The 23,156-nt window shown below is 40.3% G+C and overlaps 1 protein-coding gene across 1 annotated transcript; it reads right to left on the bottom strand.

Moving 5' to 3' along the window:
• Positions 1-1,283: 1,283 nt before the first annotated feature.
• Positions 1,284-21,655, bottom strand: ttc12 (tetratricopeptide repeat domain 12; the record flags this gene model as incomplete). The annotated part of the gene is made up of 21 exons (XM_083985756.1): positions 21,522-21,655; positions 21,020-21,174; positions 20,771-20,792; positions 19,237-19,314; positions 19,003-19,124; positions 18,280-18,339; positions 17,650-17,721; positions 17,251-17,311; positions 16,782-16,970; positions 12,850-12,919; positions 11,422-11,510; positions 10,468-10,636; positions 9,961-10,056; positions 8,863-8,926; positions 8,650-8,784; positions 8,326-8,418; positions 7,729-7,797; positions 5,758-5,859; positions 3,822-3,921; positions 3,384-3,612; positions 1,284-1,353 (listed from the first exon to the last, which is right to left on the bottom strand). Exons 1-21 carry the CDS (start codon positions 21,571-21,573, stop codon positions 1,284-1,286), a joined length of 2,097 nt encoding a protein of 698 aa, XP_083841882.1. The 5' UTR covers positions 21,574-21,655.
• Between the last annotated feature and the right edge of the window lie 1,501 nt (positions 21,656-23,156).

Here is a 23,156-nt window from a genome sequence, read left to right as displayed (position 1 = left end):
AGTTTATTTTTTTATCATCTACTAGCACCTACTTATAAAAGAGATAATGCAGTGGCCTTAATTATACCTTCTTCATTCTATTCTATTTACTTTTTAAATTTTATTAAAGTTTCAGATGTCAGGTTTCCACAAGACTCTCAGTGCAGTGTGGTATAACTCATGACAAGTCATCATGGTGTTTGTTTTTCATGTTAGCCTCATCATTATAATTCTGGCCCTTCTCACAGCAGCTGGGTTCAACACCAGAGTAATATGAGCAGGTATGTAGTGTGGTGTTTAGAGCTGTTTTTTTAATAAGAACCACATTAAATTCTGGGGCCCAGCCCTTTCTGTGTGTTTACAAGGAATCCTTACATTTCAAAGACCTGCAGATCTGGCGGACTCCAGACTCCTTGTGAACGGGTCTTTACAATTCAAAATTGTTCATTTTGAGATGATTTGTTGTTCCACTGCTGCCATCCCAATATTTCTTTTATATCAGCTACGGCTCAACTGCACCTTTCTGGAAATAAAATGAAAAACAAACAAACAAACAAACAAAAAAACAAGCTAAAAACACATCTAAAGAACCAAAGACAGAGGGGATATTAAAGGCTGGCAGAACATGAAATGACCCTTTACTGTAGGACACACCAGAGCTCTGTATCTGTGTGCCTCCAGTAATACTAGCTGTTACGCAAGCTGCACACGGCATCATTTGCATTTAACACACTTACTCAAGGTAAATTAGAAAAAAGACCTTCATCAACATATTGTGCTGGATCAGTGCTGGTTGGTTATTTGTTTAAGAACAGTATTCTCATTTTTACTATTTAGGGATACAAGACAAACATCTGGATCAGTCTTTTAAAGTATTAGTCATATTTTAATCAGAGAACAGACACATAAAGATGGTAAAACTGACTTGCTTCTTTTTCAGTGGGTGGATTTGTGGTAATTACCCATGTAAATTCACATGGGCATGAAAAACAAGGACAACTGAGAACATTGCTAATGTGTGTGACCTTGTTTATGTAGATTTAAGCAATTAGAAGCAGGATTTTATTCAAATGAAATAAATCTTTGACTATTCTCCAGAGAGGCAAAGCTTTCTTCAAATAAGAAACTCTTACTATTGAGCTGTATTTTGAAAATGAATTCAAATGAAAATGCATTTAACAATAAGAGTTTTAAAGAAGAAAATTATATGATCACAAGGAATGTTTTGGGGTTTTTTTTCGTGGGTAGGTGTCAAAGCCTAAAACTGAAGACAATGAGGTTGATGACAACCGTGATTACTGAATTCATGTGATGAGCTTCATACAGGAGTGCAGGATCTCGAAGCCGTGTAGTTCTCGAAGTTTGTTTAAATGTCTGCAAATGAAGGACAAAAGAAAAACACAGTGTTTCTGAGCTTTGGAACGAAAGGTCAGCACATCCTCACAAAAAACACAGACTGTGTTTCTGCTGTCTTATAGGAGACTTTAGGATACTAAAATACAACAAGGAAGTAAGGAAGCAGCGAAACAACATTGTTCAGTTAGCATGTGATCACATTTAACATTTCACCCTGCCATTTAAAAAAAAAACCTCCAATTAACAAACAAAGAAAAATTATGTATTTAACGTTCAGGAAGATTTTGGTTTTCTGTTACTTATTCTGTTGTTCTGGTATTGTATTACTATTATGAAATACTGAGAAAATTAGATTTTAATTGGCAGATTAGTGGATATTGAAAAAAAAATAGTTGTCTAAAAATATATCTAAAAGGGAAACAGTGCTGACAGACTAAATTAATTGGTTTCATAAGACAAATCAAAACCTGAGACCAATTTTCTCTAAGTTAATATAATCGCAGTGTCACTCCTCCCCCTGCTGTTTATCTGTCTGTCAGGATAAAATCTCCTCTCGGCCATTTGTTTTCAACAAAGCCGACGAGAAAGCAATTATATCATATACGACGGGGCTGTTTGTGTGTCGTGTGCGGTGCCGCCGAGACGAGAGCTGGGACACCGGGTCGGAGGTTCTGATCTTGCAAGGTTGGTTTTCAGCCAACAGATGCTAGGTGGAAGGCAGAGAGCCTCCATTCTCCCTCGTAACAAGTTACAAGTCATTTACTTAACCATTACAATTACTCACAAGCTGTTTAATTAAGGTAAAAATGTAGCATACAGGTAAAAATCCTGCATAGTTAACTCTTGAAGCAGTAAACAACATACAGTATATTAGAGTGGTAAGGTTTTAACTAACATCTATTAGCATAGTTCGCCAATAATCACATTTACAGAATGACTTTGGTGGACCTCAGTTCATTCAAATGTTGGATGCCACACATTTGTTTTAATACTTAATAAACTGCCATTCTACTCTACTATTTCTTTTTAACTGGTCGCTGTGTAACATGCGACCCGGGATGTCACCAGACCAACTCAACCAGCAGTTCCCCTTTGTTCCCTCCCCTCCTGGCTCTTTCACCCAGCTGTGGGAGCAGCACAGCTCTCACCAGCAGGTTATCACTGCTGATACCTGGAACCTCTTCTCTGCCGGTCTCACAGCAGATGCTCGCTCTCTTCCTCTTAAGACTAGTGCCTGCTTAAGGCTATTCTGAAGGAACAAGTTTGATTTGGTGCCAGTGGACATGAGATAAAATCTGCCAATTGATTTTTACAAACGTCAGGAGCCAAAAAGCAAAAAAAATCTGCATCGAGCAGCTAACTTTGCAAGGAGCGTCCAGGGTCTTCCTCTGAGACACAGAGTCCAACAGGAAGTTGTACAAACAAAGGCACACAGTCACAGTCATGGCGGACATCTTTGAGTCCACCATCTATTTTTAGTTCATGTAATTTAGCCTACATTTTCGTCCGTGTAGGAAAACCCAAGTTAGCAGTCAATGTTTGTCTGTTGGTACCACACCATTGTACAGTGGATACCACAGCGTTGAACTTATATGAAATTAGGTTGCGATTCTGACATCGATGTGTTCATGAAATTTGAGTTATTTGGCATAATCACACCGGTGAGTAGGGATGGAAACCGATACTCAGTACCATAATGGAACCGGTGTTGACGTGCTGTTATAACGAGATAACAAAAAAAAGTATTAATGCGAAATCAGACTTTGCTATATCAAGATAATGAAATAATAAGTAGTTATCATAGGAAAACAGCAAAAAATAAATAAATAAATACATGGCTTCTGTAGGGGTAATAGTAACGAAAAAATAATAAATCTTTCAGGCCAGCCCTGGCTAAAAAAAAAGAAAAATAACTTCTGTAAGCAGCAGAGCTGTAACATCACATTAGCTCACTGTCAGTGTGGCATTTCATCAGGTCTATGAATGCTCCCTCGGGCTAGTTTGTAGACTGTGATCAACAGTATATAGTTGGTGGAGCGGGAAGGTACCTGGGCTCGGATTGACACAGCTTCCCCAGAGCGATCGATGCATTTTGCTGTACAGCTGTCATCTTTGCGTCGCCTGCAGCACGGCGCAGCAGCAGCAGCACAATATCCGTGCCCAGCAGGTCGCTGGCAGTTCCCTCCAACTCGAGGCAGTGGGCCAGGCAAAGGGCTGCGTTTCCCGACACCATTTCATCACAGCTGGAGCCCAGCAAACGACGTAAAATATGCAGTTCTGTGTTGAGCAGTAAATAAATATCAGTGTTAAATGCATTAAATACGCATGCGGTAACATCACTCACTGGGAACTGTACTCACACACACACACAGGGATGTAGACAGACACGCACAGTTGATTTGCATATTAGGTCAACCCTCAAATATTATTCAAAGACTAATGAAAGAGGTTGTTAAAGTGCTGCTAACGTGTCAATCATTTCTCACTTTTATCAGACTTCACCAGCTCCTCCCGAGCCAAGTCACTGGCAGCGGTGCACACTGTCAGGGTCTTAATGGCGTACTTGGTGGCAGTCTGCCCGGTCTTCTGCATAGACGGACACAAACGAAGGACATCAAAAAAAGTACAAAGTATGTTAATAAAATCTTACTTTACACTTAGGGGGTCACACAAAGGCCTTTACTAGATTTGTTACATATTGGAGGTATAAATGCACAGCTACTTAAAGGGACAACGAGGAGTTTCTATTTGGTTATAAAAAGTCTCACATTAATGTGGATGAATCTCCGCTACCCACACTTGTTAATGGGCCCATTTTCGATAAATATATCGTTTTGTCTCTATCGTTATTTTGTTATTATTAGTGGTGGTGGAAATGCTGGTTGAGCCGACCAGCGTTTCTTTACTTTCGGTTTCGTGGCGAGTCATGAGAATAACGCCGCCGAATCGCCGCGTATGGTCGGAACTACGACGGTATGTGATCGTCTTCGAACCTCTGACTTTAATTATTGATGAATGAAAACATGAGTCCGTCTTGCGCCGGTCAAAGAATTTCACGGTGCGCGCGGAGGCTCATAAATGTAGTGTGAAAACGCTTTGCTTTTCCAAAACTCCTCGTTGTCCCTTTAAAGGAGACATATTATGCCCCTTTTCCACAAATTAAAATAGTTCCCAGGTGTCTTAAAGACATATCTGTGACATGCTTTGGTCAAAATACCCCAAGGATAAAAAATCACAGCTCTTTTCATCCTCTCAAAACAGCCCCGTTCAGAACGGCTGGTTTCAGTGCCTGTCCCTTTAAATGCAAATGAACCACAGCTTGCTCCGCTCCACCTCTTCTACGGGTCCCAGGTAGGGGTGGGGTTATGCAAATTCGAAACCTAGTTAGACAATTTAGGGAACAGCTCGTAAAACCACATGGATTTCAATCGAGGGAGCCTGCAAATTACAGATTTTGTCAATTCTCACATTTTGGGGTCCGGAAGGCAAGACAAACACCCAGATATATGTTAAAGAGCCTTCAAAAAGTGATATTTCCATAATATGTTCCCTTTAAACTATGATCACATTCAGGAACATTAATGCATATACAGATAAAAGTGAAAGAAAGAAAATGCTGATCTGTCCTCATTATTATAACACAACCAGTATTTTATCACTATCTCTCTCAACAAGCAAAACCATAAAGTAACAGTGTTTCCTACTTAGCAATGAAATAATTCATACTGCTTTAGAGCTGTATAAATTATATATTAGATAATTTCATACAATAGATAATAAAACATATGTCTTCTGTCAGGAATGAAGACAATAAATAAATAAAGCTGTGCTTGCGTGTATGGTTGTTGTTTGGATATTGCTCTATTTAGTGTCGGTCTAGTTTCGACTGGATTAGTGATACAAGTTGCTGTGTCATTCCCAAAGTTTCAACTACTTAGTTTGTGTCACAGCAGGCTGACGGCACAGAGAGAACAGGCAGATGGACACAACACAGCAGCTACTTGTTAAAGTGCAAATATGTCTTTTACAAAGTCAGGCAAAATGTTCAGCCATGGAAAAACAACCTATTTAGAGTTTAAGAGGATCTTTGTGTCAGTTTATCTCCCATCATCTGCCCTCTCAGCTGTTACATTTCTGCTCCAAAGTCATTGTCGTGCACATATGCGCAAGTAAGGAGCTGGTGAGCTGAACCGTGGTTAATTATATGCATGACCAAGAAATCAGCGTTCTCCAGGAGAAATCTGGCTGGGGAAATCAGGTGCCTCTAATCTCCATCTGCAATTACAGAAACCAGGTTTCCAACATAATGTGTGAGAAATCAGAATAATGAATCCATTTAGAGATCACTGGGAAAAAAAAGAGTGTCATTCCTCACTCACGCACAATGCAAGTAAATTGATGTATTTCACAGAGGCTGCATACCTTCAGCAACCGGCACATGGTCCGAACCACATCCCGCTGGATGGCATGCTGAACAGCCTCAGAGGACTGAGGAAGGACAGTGCTCAGTACACCTGTTCCTCTCTGGAGGACAAAGAGTAATGTTGCTATTAGAAAAGGAGCCAAAGTGGAAAGAAAGTGGAGGAAGAAACCTAAATGAGAAAACAGCAGAGAAATACATAGAATTGCACAAGATCAAGAGACGGCAGCTGTGGCATAAAGAAAGCTATCAGGACAAAAGACAAAGAGAATCAGAGAGTATGGTAGGAGAAGGGTTGAGAATAGAAAGATAGAAAACTGAGCGAGTCTGTGGCAGGTACAGAAAGTGCATTGTGAAGATGGTACGAGAAATGTGCGAATACGTGCTTGAGTGCATATAGTGACCCTTTCAAGGGCAGGGTGATAAAAAATAACAGATGAAAAGCACAAGCTTTATAAAAGAAGCATAACAATAGAAGCATGAGAGGAAGAGAAAGGTCATGAACAGGTGTTTGCTTTGTCATGAATGTCATGAATCTCATATTATCATTACAGACAGTAATTTGAGGGCATTTAGTCATCTGAGGGCACAAAGCAAATTGCCTGTATGAATTACCATCAAGAGGGAGTGAAATGAGTATACTGAAATTGGTAATTTGAGATAATTATTTGTAAGTGATGACACAAATTACAAACTTGAGTGAATAATTTATCAACAAAAAAATGTGTGCCTACAAGATGGTAAACTCCCACTTCAACCAATACAGCAGTAACACTGCTCTCATCAGTCATGTTCATAGCAGCAGCAGCAGCAGGCAGCCATTTTCACAAAATAGGCTCCGGTTAACCCCTCTGCATGCTGCCCACTCAGACTCACAATGTAAGTGACTAGCTAAGAATAAGGTGGAACATCTAGCAGCTAAAGACACAGATAATAAATAGATAATTAAGACTTTCATTTGTCAGGCAGCCAGACAACGTACTGTATTGCTCCATCCCAGCAACATTAAAGTGAAATGGTTTATTTAAAATGTTCCTCATAACAATTTAAAAACAATAATACTGCCAGGGTCATTAGGGCTGTCAACTTGTAGACCTCCTCTGCCCCCTTATTGCTCATACTGATTAATGCAGCTTTAAATTTTTTAATTCAGCTCTAAATGTTTTATCAAATTGACTTTTACCAGATTGACATTTTATCTTGGCGCGAGGGTGAAAGTGGAAGCAACTGGCATAGCAAACATGTTCTCTGAACTCACACTGAGCAATGTGAGGAATGTGGCTTCTTTAGGACTTTGTTGTTACTTTTATGATCCGCAAAGGAAAGTAAACAAAGTCAAGACAGGACAAGATGAGAAGAAATAAAAGGGGAAAAAGTTGGCATCAGATGACAAGAGAAGAGGCCGTGTCAGCTAGACAATGAGTGAGCAGTAAAATAGAGAAAACAGACAGATGGGTGGGTATGTGGGACTTTGAGGGCATTGCATCGGCAGTGTGAAAGTGCTACAGCAGCCATTAGCGCTGACAACAGCACCTGGAGCTGGGGCTTTAATCAACTGTAATGGCACATATACAAGATCCTCTGAACATCGTGGATTGCTGTTGCCTCCTTTTGGGGCACATTGCCAGAGAGCTGACAAGCCCGAGAAGAGACCCATTACTCAAGACAAATGTCTTTTATTATCATCTAGTTAGCCAAACAAAAGCCTTTTTCTTTATAGGATGCACACACGTTTGTGAAAAGGATCAGAAAAAGTTCAGCAAGCAACTTAAACAACTGTAAAAAACAAACAAACAAACAAAAAAACCCTAAGGAATAGTTTTTACACTTTATTTGGTCCAACACAGCCAAACAATGAAACCTAATGGGCAGAATAAACCAACTAAACATGTAATAAGGTTTCAATATACTACATGATTTTTTTCTAATCCTCCTGAGGTCTGTAGTGTAGTGCTAAAGTTAGGTCCACTCACAGTTATGACTCCTCCATCACTATCCCCCAGCAAGTCCAGACAGCACTCACAGAGTGCAACAGCATGCTCCTACAAAGAGACATGGACAGAAAAGTGGCCAAGCCAATTTTCACATTGTTTTCCCCTCTGAATAGGTGACATCACACCTCATGTTTCACACCAATGCTCCCTCTGCTCCCCTTGTTCATTTGCTTTTATTAGCTTTTTACAATATGTAATCATCTATTTTTAATCATGTTTCTTCACTAGTGAGGGGCACTCAATTCTTCATATAATTATTGTGTGTGTGTGTGTGTGTGTGTGTGTGTGTGTGTGTGTGTGTGTGTGTGTGTGTGTGTGTGTGTGTGTGTGTGTGTGTGTGTGTGTGTGTGTGTGTGTGTGTGTGTGTGTGTGTGTGTGTGTGTGTGTGTGTGTGCATAGTTATTTATTAACTAATATTTAGTTTTACAAGACCACTTACTTACAGTCCTAATTGTTTATATCATATATATTTTATATTGTATAGTCGTCATTCATATGTGTGTGTATTTATGTATATATACATATGAATGACAACTTACTTTAATTATATACCCTAGCAGCTGTCACCCAACTTACCTGGATGGCTGGAGAAGTCACAGTTGAAATGTTGATGATCAACCCAAGCATGGGGTAAAGGATGTTTTTGTATTCAGATGTGCTGCACTGACTCTGCAAAGAAAGCCAACAAATTCTGAGGTGAATAAAATACACACAGTGTAAACAACACCCAAAAATATTCATACTATCCTGAATAGAGATCTACAGTATCTATGCCTGAGTTGTGATATCAACACATTACTGAGGAACTTTTAGCCTGAAGATGTTTTGTGAATGCAGGCCCTGAACTCCAATGACCGACCCAAACAATAAGTTTTGATCAGAGTCTCTAATCTTACTAACAATGGCAACAAGAAAGGCCTTCCAACACTCTGCATCATGAGCTAGTGTGTGACGGATGACGGTGTCCCGAGCCAGACAGCCAATGACAGTTAGCAGTGATGGAAGGATATGATGATTGGACTTGCTGATATTTCTCTGAAAAATAAGAAACAGATGTGCTAATTAGACACATGCACACACACACGCACACATGCAAATATGTATATATCTTACCAGCATTGTTATAAATGGCACAAGGACAGAGTCTTTCAACACATTCCTCAACTGAAGGCAAAACCTGTTAAGAATAGATGAAAAGATTTGATCATACATGATGGACAAATAAACAGTACAGATGGTGTACAGTATGCAAATGTTCATGAAGGTTAAAGGTCTTAAAAAATCCATCATGAAGCAGAAGAAGTGGCACATACAACACTGTGCACACTTCTACGTTACAAAGAGAGTGAGGTGATGCAATGGAGCAGTTCTTCAATGCTCAGCATCACACAATAAAGCAAATCAAAAACACTGATTATTGTGTTTGAAGTGTGTAATTTCTTAACATCACAGGCAAAAAAGTGAATTACCTGTGATGGATTTGAGGATTTACTGTGTTATACGTATATTTCTACATACCTCAGTTCAGCTGCCACTGATATAAGAAAGGAACAATAGTAAAATTAACTCTTTGCCATGTATACACAGTGATACTGTAGATACATAATTACAAAGGTTCATTTATGTATGAGTGAAGGACATTTTACAAGAGGATTTGAAAGAACTGGAACATGTGCCAGTCGTGTATTTATTTTCACCCCGAGAGCCAAATATACATGAAAATGCCGTGTTGCTGACCATCTACAATGAGGAGAAAGCCTCTATAGGATATAACACATTTGTGTTGAGTAACTCTCTTTGAGCTATAGACAGAGAAAATTGATCTTCCCATTTCACTGCTTGACACCTCGACTTATTTCCTGCTGTGTTTGAGAGCCTGGGTTGTCCTTTCATGTCTATTTTCATGAGGCGCCACAAAGGGAAGCGGGTTTAGAACGGCCTTTTGCCCTCTAATGATGTGAACACGTAGGAAGCCACATACTGATTTATTAAACACGCCACATTTCCCATTTCTGAAGCAACCTCAGTGCTTTTAATATATATGGATATGATATTAAGTATGTGAGACTAATAGATTGTCTTGGGGATCATATTCTGAATTTTGCATCTGAGAATCTGAAGATATGTATACTCTCATTCAGAAATGCGACCGATCTTATTTTCACAGCATGTGGAGAGAATTAACGTTTTTTGGCTGTCTATCAGTAATACTTCTCTTCTGATGCAAAGTTCTCCAGAGTGTCGACCGCTGTCTTCCCCTGCTGCTGTTCAGGCTGTGAGATGCACTCCATGAGGTTCCTCACTAACCTTTATATCCAGATTAAGAGTAGGAAAAAGTCAGAGAGGGGGTAATAAAAAAGACAAAGAGATAAACAGAAAGAAAAAGTGAATGAGTCAATCTGAAAAATGATGTGTTCTTAATGAATACAATCAAAATCTCAATTAATATTTCATAGCCATATAATGATGGTGTCCAGTTTTGGATTAATGATTGAGATTAATGATGCCAAAAGAGAGCAACAATAGTCCTCATTCATAAAAACCTAATCAGATATTATGAAACATAAAGATAGGAAATTGCTCGATAAATGACTGAGGCTGACCTAGAACAGGGTTAGGCTTTGTGCATGAATTCCTTCCCTGCACTGTTCCAGTGTTCCTAGTCCAGTGATGGCTCTTTTATGTTGCATTGGATGACTACATAAAGAAATGTCTTACATTTTCACATTCAGGCTGTCCGTCGCCAAATGCCTGCTGCGTGGCGTCTGTGAGTACATCCATAGTAATGCCAGGCATTCTTTCCGTACTGCGACATCCTCTGATGTTACCAAGTCAATAGCAGCCTGTCTGGCCACTGGGCATGTCATCAACATCTTTTGGTTTTCATCTGAAAGCAAAAAGAGACAATCAGGATATTTAGATTGCACAGTGATGTGCCTGCAGAACAACAACCTGCGCTCTGTACAAAATAACATGCCCATTAAGTTGCGTTTTGTGTTAACATACACACATTGTGAAAAGCTGTGGAACCATTGCAGCTGGCACAAACAGCTGATTGGTTGAAGCCAGAATAGCTTGTGTGATGCAAAGACAAAAGCATAACAAAAGGGAAGGCTTAAAATTTCAGACTGAGAAGCTGTGCAGTAATGACACAATGCCATCGATGCTGTCATGAAGAGGATTATTATTTCCACTGTGGAGGTAATATCTGTAATCCTACTAACTAATCTTTCTAATAATTGTATGTTTTCATATTTTTTCTGTCAGTTTATTTGTTTGTAAGACAGATTACACTACAAGTTGAGGCCAGGAAAGATTCATTTTGATACAAATCCAGTAACACGGGCTGGTGTTCTTTTTTAATTACTTTCCCAATAATTGGGAGACAGAGCATTTTCAGCGCCTTCGGCAATTTGTTAGAAGATTATTATAAAAAATAAATAAATACATAAATAAAAGTGTAAATGAAGTTACAAATTTATATAACGAGTTTGTATAACTTGGTGCAGATCCAGATAATAATCTGACAGACAGGAGATTGTAGTGTAGCTGCGGTAGGTACGGTACTCTACTGGGAGATTCTAGTATTTCAATTATTTAATCATTTTTATGCTCAAGAGCCAACAGTTATACAGAGACAGAGCATGACGTGTGACTCAATTATCTACGTACCATTTCCACAACAAATAACCCTCCATAATTTCAGAACAGACGCACATAACTCCTGGCTGTCTGCATCCTTCGGTTTCTGCAACAGGCAGCTGTGGAGGAAATAAAGATGATGAACGAAGCACTTCATTCTCCTCTGACTGATATCAACATTGACATCATGACAACATGATATTACTGTCACATAATGAAGATGCTATTTCATAAAAGTTGGCATATTAACATGTATGGCAATGCAAGGGAAGTTTATTTGTATAGCCCACTTTAAAAACAGTTTGTCTCTAAGGGCTTTACACAGCATCATTACAACATCCTCTGCCCTTAGACCCTCACATCGACTGAGGAAAAACTCCCAAGAAAACCCTGAACAGGGAAAAAAAACGGGAGCAACCGAGGACAGTACAAGGCTGTGTTGCACTGACTATATAACAACAAACAAACTCTGATAACATGTACTTTATCATGATACCAGATAGCGAGTATTTTAACACAATGCAAAGGAACACTTCATATAAGTTCTTCTTGATGTTTTGTAATCTTGCTGCAGAAGACACTTTATCTTAGCTCATCTGTGAAGGTGCAACATCATGTACAATAAAATGCTTGTAGCTGCACTGGCACAGATACCACAGCTACAGCTGCACATTGTGAAGCACTTTGCCGTTTAGCGTGCGTATAACTTGTGTGATATTGCCACCTGAGATGCCACACTATGTTTTCCCACTATGGTGTTTTATGATGTCACTGTTCACTTCCATTCTGCTGTAACAAAGCTGCTACATGTTGGCAGAAGATCATACCATGGCCTCTTTTCTTTTCCTTTTTTTTTTCTAGACATGTACTACAGGTTCAATAGGAAGGAGCACTATGGATTTACTCCAAACCTTTTTCCACTTTTTTCTTGAACTCTTTTAAAAGACTTTCTATAGCAGTCACAGGAGCACGTGTACTCAGAGTGCCCCTTTTAGATTGTGATCAGGACAGGCGACAACTGCACTGTCCCCTGCTACAGGGCTCTCACAGATTCTACTTGGTTTATCTGGCTCGCAGTCCTTGCCTGGACACACTGTTGTAACTTGAATAATGAGTGTGCTAACAATGGACAACGTGGAAAGTACGTGACAAGTTAATAATAACCTTACTGATCTGACATGAGGGAGTCATAATTTGCATCTTGTATAAAACACCCCCTTCTTTCTGGGACAAAACACAGGGCCTTTGATCATTTCAACCCTCATTTCAGTCTCCAGTGTGATCATCTTTTCCTCTTTGGGCCATCGCACAAACAACCAGAGAGAGAGAGAGGGAGAGAGGGTGAAGAATGATCTCTCTAGTTTAGGCCATCATTGTTTCTGTATGCCCCTGTCTCTGGGTCCATCTGTCAGAGCTCCTCTGTGAGCTGACAGGTACCTCTCCCTCTGGTGTCCTTACCTCCTCACCGTGTCATTGCTGCTGATGATACTAAAGCCATTGTTCAGTCTGAAAAGGGTCCGGCCTGTACCTGTTTGGAGAGAGCAGGAGATAGCATAAGAGGACAGAAAACTATACTATTATACATCATCACCAGGTTTAGAGAAACACAGCACCACCTTTCTCTGTCAGTTTAACTTTACTTGTTCACAGGTTTGAAGTCAAAGGCACAGGAGAAAGAATAAATAAAATATGTTGAGAGTCTAAGGCTTAGTGAGGAATGGTCTCTTTTCCACCAATAATGAGTTGGGAGTATAGAGAAAGTAGAGCACAGCAGTGAGCGGGGACTTTTAGGGGCAAAAGCTTGTAATGTCAGCCCTGCCGAAATCCTTTCAGTTGTGAGTTATGTAATTTTTGCCCTTTTCAGTTGAATGGCACTGTGGGACAGGCATTATATCATTTGACAGTATACTTTTGTTCATCTAAATGAAGAAAAAGAGCAGTTGGATAAGAAATGTTTGCCATTGTGCAGAGGATAGCCAGAGCAGAGAATACGCTATTATAAATGGTGACACAAGTGGAAACAAAAATAGAGTTTGCATCACACTATATAAGGTTTGTGTTTATGCTTTGCTCAACAGCTTCACGGTTGACTCCATCGTTTCCAGCTGTGTGGTTAAAGTACCTGTACGTACTTACCGGTACATTGCCTGTATAAGGGCAGCAGTGGGATGTGGAATGTAAAAACTACTTCTTTCTAAGTTGAACTATAACAAAATAATTACCCCAGAGAGGGGCACTGATCTTGATAAACTGTACTGTTGTACGAAAAACAGCTGTTGTACAAAGAGCGTCAACCTCATGGCAGCAGCTAAAAAAAAAGTTGTTGTTTTTCTTTAACCGCGTGGAGTTTCAAAGTCAATTGCTGGGTCAAAAACATTCAGAAAAATATGAGCAGCTGACAGCGGAGGGGTCAACAACCTGGTGAAGAGCAACTGCAGCCGGTCTTACAATGGCCTCTTTTTTTATACAGTGGAGGGCTTTGTAAACAAATATCAGTGCCTTTCAGTCACGTTATCAGATGGATTCCTGTGGTGAAACATCCAATGCCCTAACAAATGCCCTACTTTGACAGCACAAGATCGCACTTCTATTTCCCCTGTGCCGAGAAAGAGATTCAGGAGCTCTAAGGGCATGTTCCTGCTTAGTCTGCTTGGTTCGATTCATCTGAAACCTTGAGCAACGAGCACTGTGCCAGAACCAAGCTAATGCAATTACATCCGATAATGTCCTCTGCAAAAGTTTCCCCCAGTATGGCGCAGTATGGGATTTACTGTAGTGCTTTGATGCAAAGTACAGCTATAAAGTGAATGGGTGCTCTTATTCAAAAAGAAAAAGAAAGGTTTTATAAGATCTTTATTCTTGTTTGAAACCACATGTCTTGTGACAACAGTGAATTCCTTCCTCTGTAGATACTATATAGTACATATCTTCACTGCTGGACTGAGAGACACAGAAGATCCTTTGTACCTACAGCCATAAGGCTTTTAAATTCTTCTGCAAATGGTAAATGAGTTGGCAGACTCAGCCATCTACTGAACCAGCTGAGGACAGATTCCACAGTTGACTAGCTACCTGATCTGACAGGGTTGAGTGCATGCGTGCTAGCGAGGTTATGGAATGGACACCAGCTTTCACAGATGTTTCATTTAATAGCACCCAAGACAGCCCCAGAAGACTTAATACTGTCTTCTGTCATCCTACAATAACCCTTCCCTCGACTTGACTCTAAATGGAAGTAACGAATACTTACACAACCCTGTGCCTGCACGCTAAAAGATAAACCAGTACCTTAGCATGAGTCATTTTATTTTTAGATATTTATTTTTCATAACAATATTACTTAGCTGATGGAACAGCTGTCAGGGGTACCCACTCAGCAGTTCAGCAGCCAAATTACATCAGTAATGGGAATGTCTAATTCTGCTGATTGAGATGGTCAGAATCACTAATTAAATCATACTAGCCCGCCATAGAGGCATCTGTTTACATCACATGTTATAGTGTCGAGCCCACTGTCGCGCTACGGGTCTGTAGCGGCCTCAAATGGAATGTCGCGTCACAAATCAAAGCTGCTTTTGGTGTGAACACAGCTTAAGGGTCCCATATTATACTGTTTTTCAATAATTTCACATAGGTCTAAAGGGCCTTTCACACCGAGCGCGGTATGCGCTGCGCCCACCGCGGGGTACAGCGCAGACAGGCGCAGAGCAGGGCGGCAGCGCGCACACTTATGGCGCGAGTTGCTCAGCGACCGAACAAACAAGACAGGGTTTGGGGGGGGTATATGTTCGCCAGGAGCTACAAAACGACCGCTTCCAGGTGAACTTTAGCGTCAGGCTGAGCAGGGAGCAGTTTAACAGCCTGTTAGGGAGAGTTGGTCTGATCCTCAGGAGGATGACAACTCACTTCATGCATCCGTCACTTTAACTGAACGTCTGGCCGTTTGTTTTCACTCTGCAAGCGGCTGATTTTGTTTCAGACTCCACTACACCCTCTCCTATTGGACGCGCCGAGATGTCGTCACAGCGCGCTGCGCCCAGATTAAACCTTTTTTAATTTGGGCGCAGCGCGCCGCCGCAAGCGGCCACCTTGCGTGCCGCTCAGCTCGGCGCAGAGCCGTTCTCCCGTGCGCCGCGGTAGCACATACACAATGAATGGGTTTGCTGCCGCCTTCCGCCGCTTGTCGCGTTCGGTGTGAAAGGCCCTTAAGTCAGTGGTTCCCAACCTTTTTTGGCTCGTGACCCCATTTTGACATCACAAATTTCTGTCAATCCCCACGATCACGTGATCATCGCAGCCACCAATCAAGATACGTCAGCTCAAATGCTGCATTTTATTTGACCTCGATTTATATTTGAGAAAGTGAAAATATAGAATACAGTTGTTTAAAGCAGAAGTGAGTGGTCCGGTCGTTTTCGCTAATGCTGCATTCCAGGCAGGCTTTTGAAATCGTAAATTACAGCTTCAAGTCACAACTTACGACTTTGTAGCGTTTCAGGCAACCCACTCGTGTTTTTCCGACCTGTTTTACCGGTGAAAGTCACTATAACGGCCACTTGTAACTTCCGACCGGTGAACTCGTACCAGATCGAACTGGTACAACTTCACAGGTCGGAAAAATACGAGTTTCCTTGAACGCACCATAACAGTCCTCGTCGCTACGTCACCACATTCACGGCGTTCCTTGGCTGCACACACAGCCCTGCATGCCGTTCTCTCTCCTCATTGGATAAAAACTGTAGGATACGATAAATGTTTTCTCTTCGGCTCAGAGCAGAGCAGAGTGACTGACAGACCCGTGTTTCGGTCCAAACACTCTATGTAAGTGATTGCTGTCGGAAGATATAACTATTTAAGACTTATATTAACACAAATATATCACTTACTTCTGCTTTAAGGGAGCGGACAGACTTTTTTCACCTCCAGGCGTCATAGAAAGGCCATGGGAACACATATAACCGCTACAAAACCAGTTTAAAGTGGATTTTGCATTGGGCCCATTAACAAAATACAGACATCTATCCTTTAGTGGCAGCAACAGGCAGCACTCAGGTTTAGTTCTTTTCATGTGGCTTCATATTCTATAGGGGAAATTTGACAAGCAAATTGAGCATGAGGAGAAACCGGTGATGAACAGTGTTCGGTCTACCCGCTCTTTTTGTCATAGAGCAACTGATGTTCACTGTGAATACTGACTGGAATTAAATCACTTTTTCCTCCTTAAAGTCTTCTTAACCACCCTGCCCCGAGGGCTGATCTCTGGCAATTACTTTAGCCATAAAACTGGGAAAGGGTGGACCAGTGAAGCAGGTTATTGGGGAAAGAGTGGGCACAAAGAGATTAGAGAGGGAAGATAATTGTGCAAAGCTTCTCCCTTGAAGAGCCCTCACCGTCAGTAACTGCTTGTAAGAGAATCTCCAATCCGCCACAGTAGAAGAGGGGCATCTGGCCAGGCCTTGACAGCTTCTCCAGTAGCTGAGGCACAGTCCTGGCTTTCACCTCTCCCTTGTCAAACTCTTGTCTTGCATTCGACTCCTGATTTTCTCTCTCCTCTTCCAAATCTACCTGGATCAGGTATTCTGCACAAAGAAAAATAAAGAGGTGATCATAGAAGCAAGAAGAAAAAGCTAACTGATCTGACAGAAAGTTTTTTAATAATGGCAACTGCGCTTGTACTGTAATCTGGGGCATATTTTTTAAAACCATGTGCTCCAATATACTACATACAGTAAATGTTTCATGGAATAATGATGAAACTGAATGTCCTGGAACACCGTGACATGATGCATAACAAACGGGATAATTCTCAAAAGTCATCAAAGTTATCCCAACCTAATCTTTGAAAAACTTTTTCTTTACCTTTTACCATCTTCTCCCTCCCAGGTTCAATTTCCATTATCTTTTCAAAGCAGTGCTTGGACTGAAAAAGAAAATTTGAGTTTGGTTACATGATGTGCATCAATGCTCAGTTTTAGATCTGTGGACTTTAAAATTACCCTCAAGGCAAGAATCCACAACTAAAGCCTATGGTATCCCAGCAAAAGTTTGATATATAAAAATAATGATGCATTTACTTCAGAATTCTTTTAACTTATTGTTTATATAAACTGCCATTATCAACATTCAAAATGTAACCATGTCCCTGCTGTAGTTGTTAGAATTACCAAGGATAATTATCTATATGCTGGGAGTAATGAGTTTAAAAATAGAAAAAAAAGAAAACATGTGTGATTGCTAGGAGATAAAAATACTTCATACCTCATTATATTTCTTCAGTTCCATGTATGCTTTGCCCATGTGTACATAGGCCTTTATGCACCTCTCATTACACTGAAAGATAGAAAATGATTATGAGGGAGTATTAGTTAAAGCACTTTAGTAGCACATCTGCATAATGGTCATTTAATGTTTCTGCATTGATAACAATAGCATAGCAAATGTGTCACAAATGCACTCTGCAAACATGAACCTTGTGTTGTAGAGAAGTGATTAAAGTAAATCTTTTGAATTGTTGTTTTATAGTGCATATACAGTATATACTGTATATCTACCATCCCAAACTTTTGTGTATATTGCATTGTAAATCTGCAGTTACCCTGGGAAGACAACATACTGTCACTTATTTCCCATGTGGTTGAATCTTCTCTTCACAACACTATGTTCAAAATCTTCTCCTGAGAGAATATGTTTGCTCTGCTGATACTCCGTGTCCTTCACATATTGCTGCTTGTCTGAGTGCAGCACAGCTCAAAACATTGGCAACTTTGAACCCGTCCATTCTCAGCACACATGAGCTTCCAGATTCACAAAGAACAGTGCCTAAGATAATACAATTTTAAATGCGGCAGTGACAGATTGACCCGAGTTATCAGCCTGGCCTTACTGTACCTTCAGGGCCCATTCACAGTCACTGATGGCTTCCTTGTATTTTCCCAGCTTGATGTAGGCCTAGATAGATTTAAGTTTCGACAGTAACTGGTTAATATGCTTCAAAACTGACAAAAAAAAATCTGGCTTCACAAACTAAAAACACAATTTGCTTAAAGCAGAAGTAAGTGATATATTTGTGTTAATATAAGTCTTAAATAGTTATATCTTCCAACAGCAATCACTTACATAGAGTGTTTGGACCGAAACACGGGTCTGTCAGTCACTCTGCTCTGAGCCGAAGAGAAAACTTTTGTCGTATCCTACAGTTTTTATCCAATGAGGAGAGAGAACGGCATGCAGGGCTGTGTGTGCAGCCAAGGGACGCCGTGAATGTGGTGACGTAGGGACGAGGACTGTTATGGTGCGTTCAAGGAAACTCGTAACTCGTGTTTTTCCGACCTGTGAAGTCATACCAGTTCGATCTTGTACGAGTTCACGGGTCGGAAGTTACGAGTGGCCGTTATAGTGACTTTCACCGGTAAAACAGGTCGGAAAAACACGAGTGGGTTGCCTGGAACGCTACAAAGTCGTAAGTTGTGACTTGAAGCTGTAATTTACGGTTTCAAAAGCCTACCTGGAACGCAGCATTAGCCAAAACGACCGGATCGCTTACTTCTGCTTTAAGTTAAAAATCCACAGATGGCACCATTATTTGTAACAACATAGGCTGAAGATATTCACTTGTGCTCGGTTGGTGTACAGTGGCTGCATGTCGCGTAGTTCGTTCAAGCCATCGCTGTAATACTTCACAGCAGTTTCATAGTCTTCTCGAGTATACGCCTCATTCCCCTTGTCTTTGAGGGCTGCAGTGACACACACAGTACAACACTTAAAAAAAGATGTGTTGCCAAGCAGAGCACAAATTATAACACATGATTCCCTTCCAGCACCTTTAAGGAGCAGAGAATCACTTACCAGTTGCCCTTTTCTCCCTAGCAATCCGCTTTATCCTCCTGTCCTCAGCATCTCTCTCCATGATCTTCATGAACATCTCTGGTAAAGAAAAAATAAGGCAATATATCAGGCAATACTTCACTGAGTGTGAATTTAATCAAATCTAATCTAATGAAATGTAAGGTTATTAATGCAGTTTTTGAACAAGGTTTAAAGGCATTATTGATGACTTTTGAGATCCAGAGGGTGCTTGTGTACTGTGATTGTTTATCTAAAATGTTATGCCAAAGACAGATATTGCCCCAAGTCTGATATAATAAATATCAGTTGGATGTTAATTAAAAACTGTTTCACTGTGTCTCTTCAGCCTCAAGCAGAATTTATTTTTCTTTCACACTTTAAGTAAATGTCCATATTTTAATTCCACTGTTTTTAGTTACATACACAGATTTGTGAAGGCTTTATGCATCTGTATTGATGAGTTCAACTTCCAAATGAATTGAAAACAAGTGTTGATTTGATGAGAGGTCATTTTACATCAAATATATACACATACATATAGCCAAGAAAAAAAAGTGACATTTTAATTACACCATAAACCTACACAATAAATATCCTGCACACTCGCTTTGAGCTGGTTTCTGCGTGCATGGTTTCTGCCACACTGTCCAATATTTGAGAGTACAAGCCTTTCAATGACACTGAACCTTGGTTAATGCTACAAGTCTCCAATCCATTAAGCATTGTAAGAGGCCCCTTGACAATCCAACATGTCAATCATATCCAGCGGTTCATATCCTGTAATACAGGCAGTGCACAAGCAGTGCACTCCTCCACCATGACATGCTGGCAGTTTGATAAGGGAGTGAAGACTTGACTTCACACTCTTATCAAACCTCTGCCAAGAAAACTGACAGAAATAGCACAAAATAAGAGGACATCTGAACAAGCCTGGATAGGCAAGCAGCAGATTGCACAAAACACAATCAGGTCACTTTAATGTCAAGGAAACACCTTGTACCTCATCTCTGTTTCTACACAGTGAATCACCCACCTGACAAACATTTGATTAAAGAAACCTCAATGTCACGTGTTCAGTAAATGTCAATGCAGAGACATGCTAATCCCGAATTGAACAGGAGTGGCTGGCATAAAATATATCTTTTTGCCCTTTATAGAATCTGCTTCAAGTTATACTCATGGATTGCCCAAAAGCACTGACTCACTAAGCCAGTACAGGGTACTACATTGGCAAGGCTGCTGATGTTCACACCAGCTGCTGAGATCCCAAGTGAAACGGACTGCATCTATCACAACTGTTTGTTAAGCCAGTCCACAGTCTGAGAAAATAGACAGGCCAGTGTGGTACGACACATCAATAATACTGTACCTTGCCTTGTTTTCCTCATTTATCTTTAAAAATGTGATATAATAGCTACATTTTTTGTGTTTTTGTTTAGCTAATTAGAACCTTTTCCTACAATGTGCACTGATGACCTTGACGTCTGCTTAAACAATGACAACCACACAGGTATTTATTTTCATAGTTGCTTACCTGGACTTTCATTCTGGGGACTCTGTAAAACAGGAAAAACAAGAGAGAGAGAAAAAAGTCCAGTTCTTGTCAACACTTAATGTATGTCCTTGTCCTTTGGACAGGACAAGAAATAGACAACACTACAAGAAGTTGTTGATGTCTGTGTGTGAGGAACAGAAACAGTGAAAAGAGCCTGATAGACAGTGCAGATGGAGTTAGAAAGACAGAGCAGACATGCTGTGAATGACTTTGTGTACATGCCTTTACATAGGAAGGCTGCAGTGGTTGGTTTGTGCTGATTGTAGTCTTGTTGACTTTTGTCCTGCAGGGGTCATCCAAGGCTGCAATGTGGCAATCAGCTTTCTCCATTGCTTTTTGCTGGACTGTGATATCAGAAGAGTTGAGATCCTTCACTAGTTCACCTGCAAAAGAGTTGTAGCCTATTATATGTGTGAACGCATGTAAATTATGTGTAACGTTATATGTTGCCTGAAATTACCTAGGCGATTAATGGACTATTTAAACAATCCCCATAATTCCCTGCAGATCGACCTATCAGTGGACTATCTTAGTCACAGAAATGCGTTCTGGTAACGGTGTTTACAAGGTGAAACAAGTTTTCTTCTCTGACCCCGTGCCATTTACGTTAATTAGCCGTAACCATAGACTGTAAGTTATATAAAAGAGGCCGTAACTTATGTTTAACTTAGCCTTAACACGGACTCCTCTGGCTGTTCAGACAACGCAACATTGCGTCTGTTTTACTCACTTATTTTGTCCACATTCTTCAGAAAACTCTCGAGGTCTTCAAGTTTCTCCATCGCGCTTTCGGTATTTTCTTTTTAATTACTATTATTTATGAAAGCTAGGTGGGTCTGTTGTGTTAGCTAGAGTGCTGACTGAGCTAGCGCCGTAGTTATGATAGATCCATCACGAGTTTCACCAGTTTCCTCCTGAAAAGTTTGCCGTAACCATAGCGATATAGTGACGTAGTGACCATAGTGATGCATTCACGGCCGCTCGTAAATCCCCCTTCCATAGCCAGAGTGGTGCCCAATGCCCATAGACTGGTGCCCCAGCTTTGCAAAGAAGGGTTTGTTTTTTTTAAATCTAAAGTTGAGAAACAGTGGGGTAAAAAAAATCAGAAATAAATTCATATCAGCTAAGGGCCCCTAGTGATTTTCACCTTTATCCACCTCTTGTCATTTATTTTTTTTTAAACAACAACTTGTTTCATGGTAGGCCTATCACACATTGCCGTGAAATAATAATTAGGCTACTGTTGTATGTATCATGTTGTAACTGCATTGGGTAACACTTTATTTTAAGGGGTCCTTGTTCCTGTGTATCTACCTAATTAATTACAGTGTAATTACCCTAACCGTATGTAATAACATGTACTTACATTGTAAATACATAGTGTATTTTCGTGTACTTACAGGTCCTTGTTACACTTGTAATAAGAAATGCTTGTGCAAAGAGAGAGGCCACTTTGGCATTTCTTATTACAAGTGTAACAAGGACCTGTAAGTACACCAAAATACACTATGTATTTACAATGTAAGTACATGTTATTACATACGGTTACATAGGTAATTACACTGTAATTAATTAGGTAGATACACAGGAACAAGGACCCCTTAAAATAAAGTGTTACCCTGCATTGTGCCCCTCTGCTCACCCTGGATTTGGAAGGGCATTTTGCTACAATCTGAAACAGCAAAACTGACTGATTATTATTAGGCTATTATGTTGATGATGATTGTGGTTAATCAATCGTTTATGGCTTTATCATGTTAATTGTGGCTAGTAATACTGTGAATTTGTATTTTCCCCTTGAACCCTACAGCATAAAGTGCTTCAGGGACCTCCTATCCCTGCACATCTAATCTTGGCATCCCTTTTGTTTTTTTGAGTTTGGGTTGAAGCAGGGGCCAAAGATCTTGCATTGTAGCCTATATCTCCTCAGCAGTTCAATTAACGTGCTCTCAGCATGTCTCTTTTAAAATGAGAGCAACCTAAACCTTTGAACTCATGCCTTACCTTCTTCTAAGCAATGGAGCAATACTGCCTCCCTGTGGTCAGCCACAAAATGAATAGAGGAAGAAGGAAACACCAGCTTTGATAAGCTGAATCAGTTCAGCAATGCGTGTATTTTATTTTGTAGAGATATTAAAGTCTTAACTTTTTAAAATCCTGTCTACAGTTAAAAGTCAGCTGCATTAGTATAACTAAGGAAAAGTCTGCTTGACACATCGTTTTTTAGTGAGTAGATAGTTGCACAATATGAGCAGGAACTAACAAGCACAATAAGGATCAGACATTATTTATGTTACAGAGGTAGCAATCAGCAGAGCTAAGACCATACCTGAGTAAGATAATTTGTTATGGGCAGGTCATAGTT

The sequence above is a fragment of the Trachurus trachurus genome, assembly GCF_905171665.1.
Source record: "Trachurus trachurus genome assembly, chromosome: 13".
Classification (NCBI taxonomy): Eukaryota; Metazoa; Chordata; class Actinopteri; order Carangiformes; family Carangidae; genus Trachurus; species Trachurus trachurus.
The sequence above is the reverse complement of the archived record's forward strand: the minus strand, read 5'-3'. Positions and strand labels throughout refer to the sequence as shown.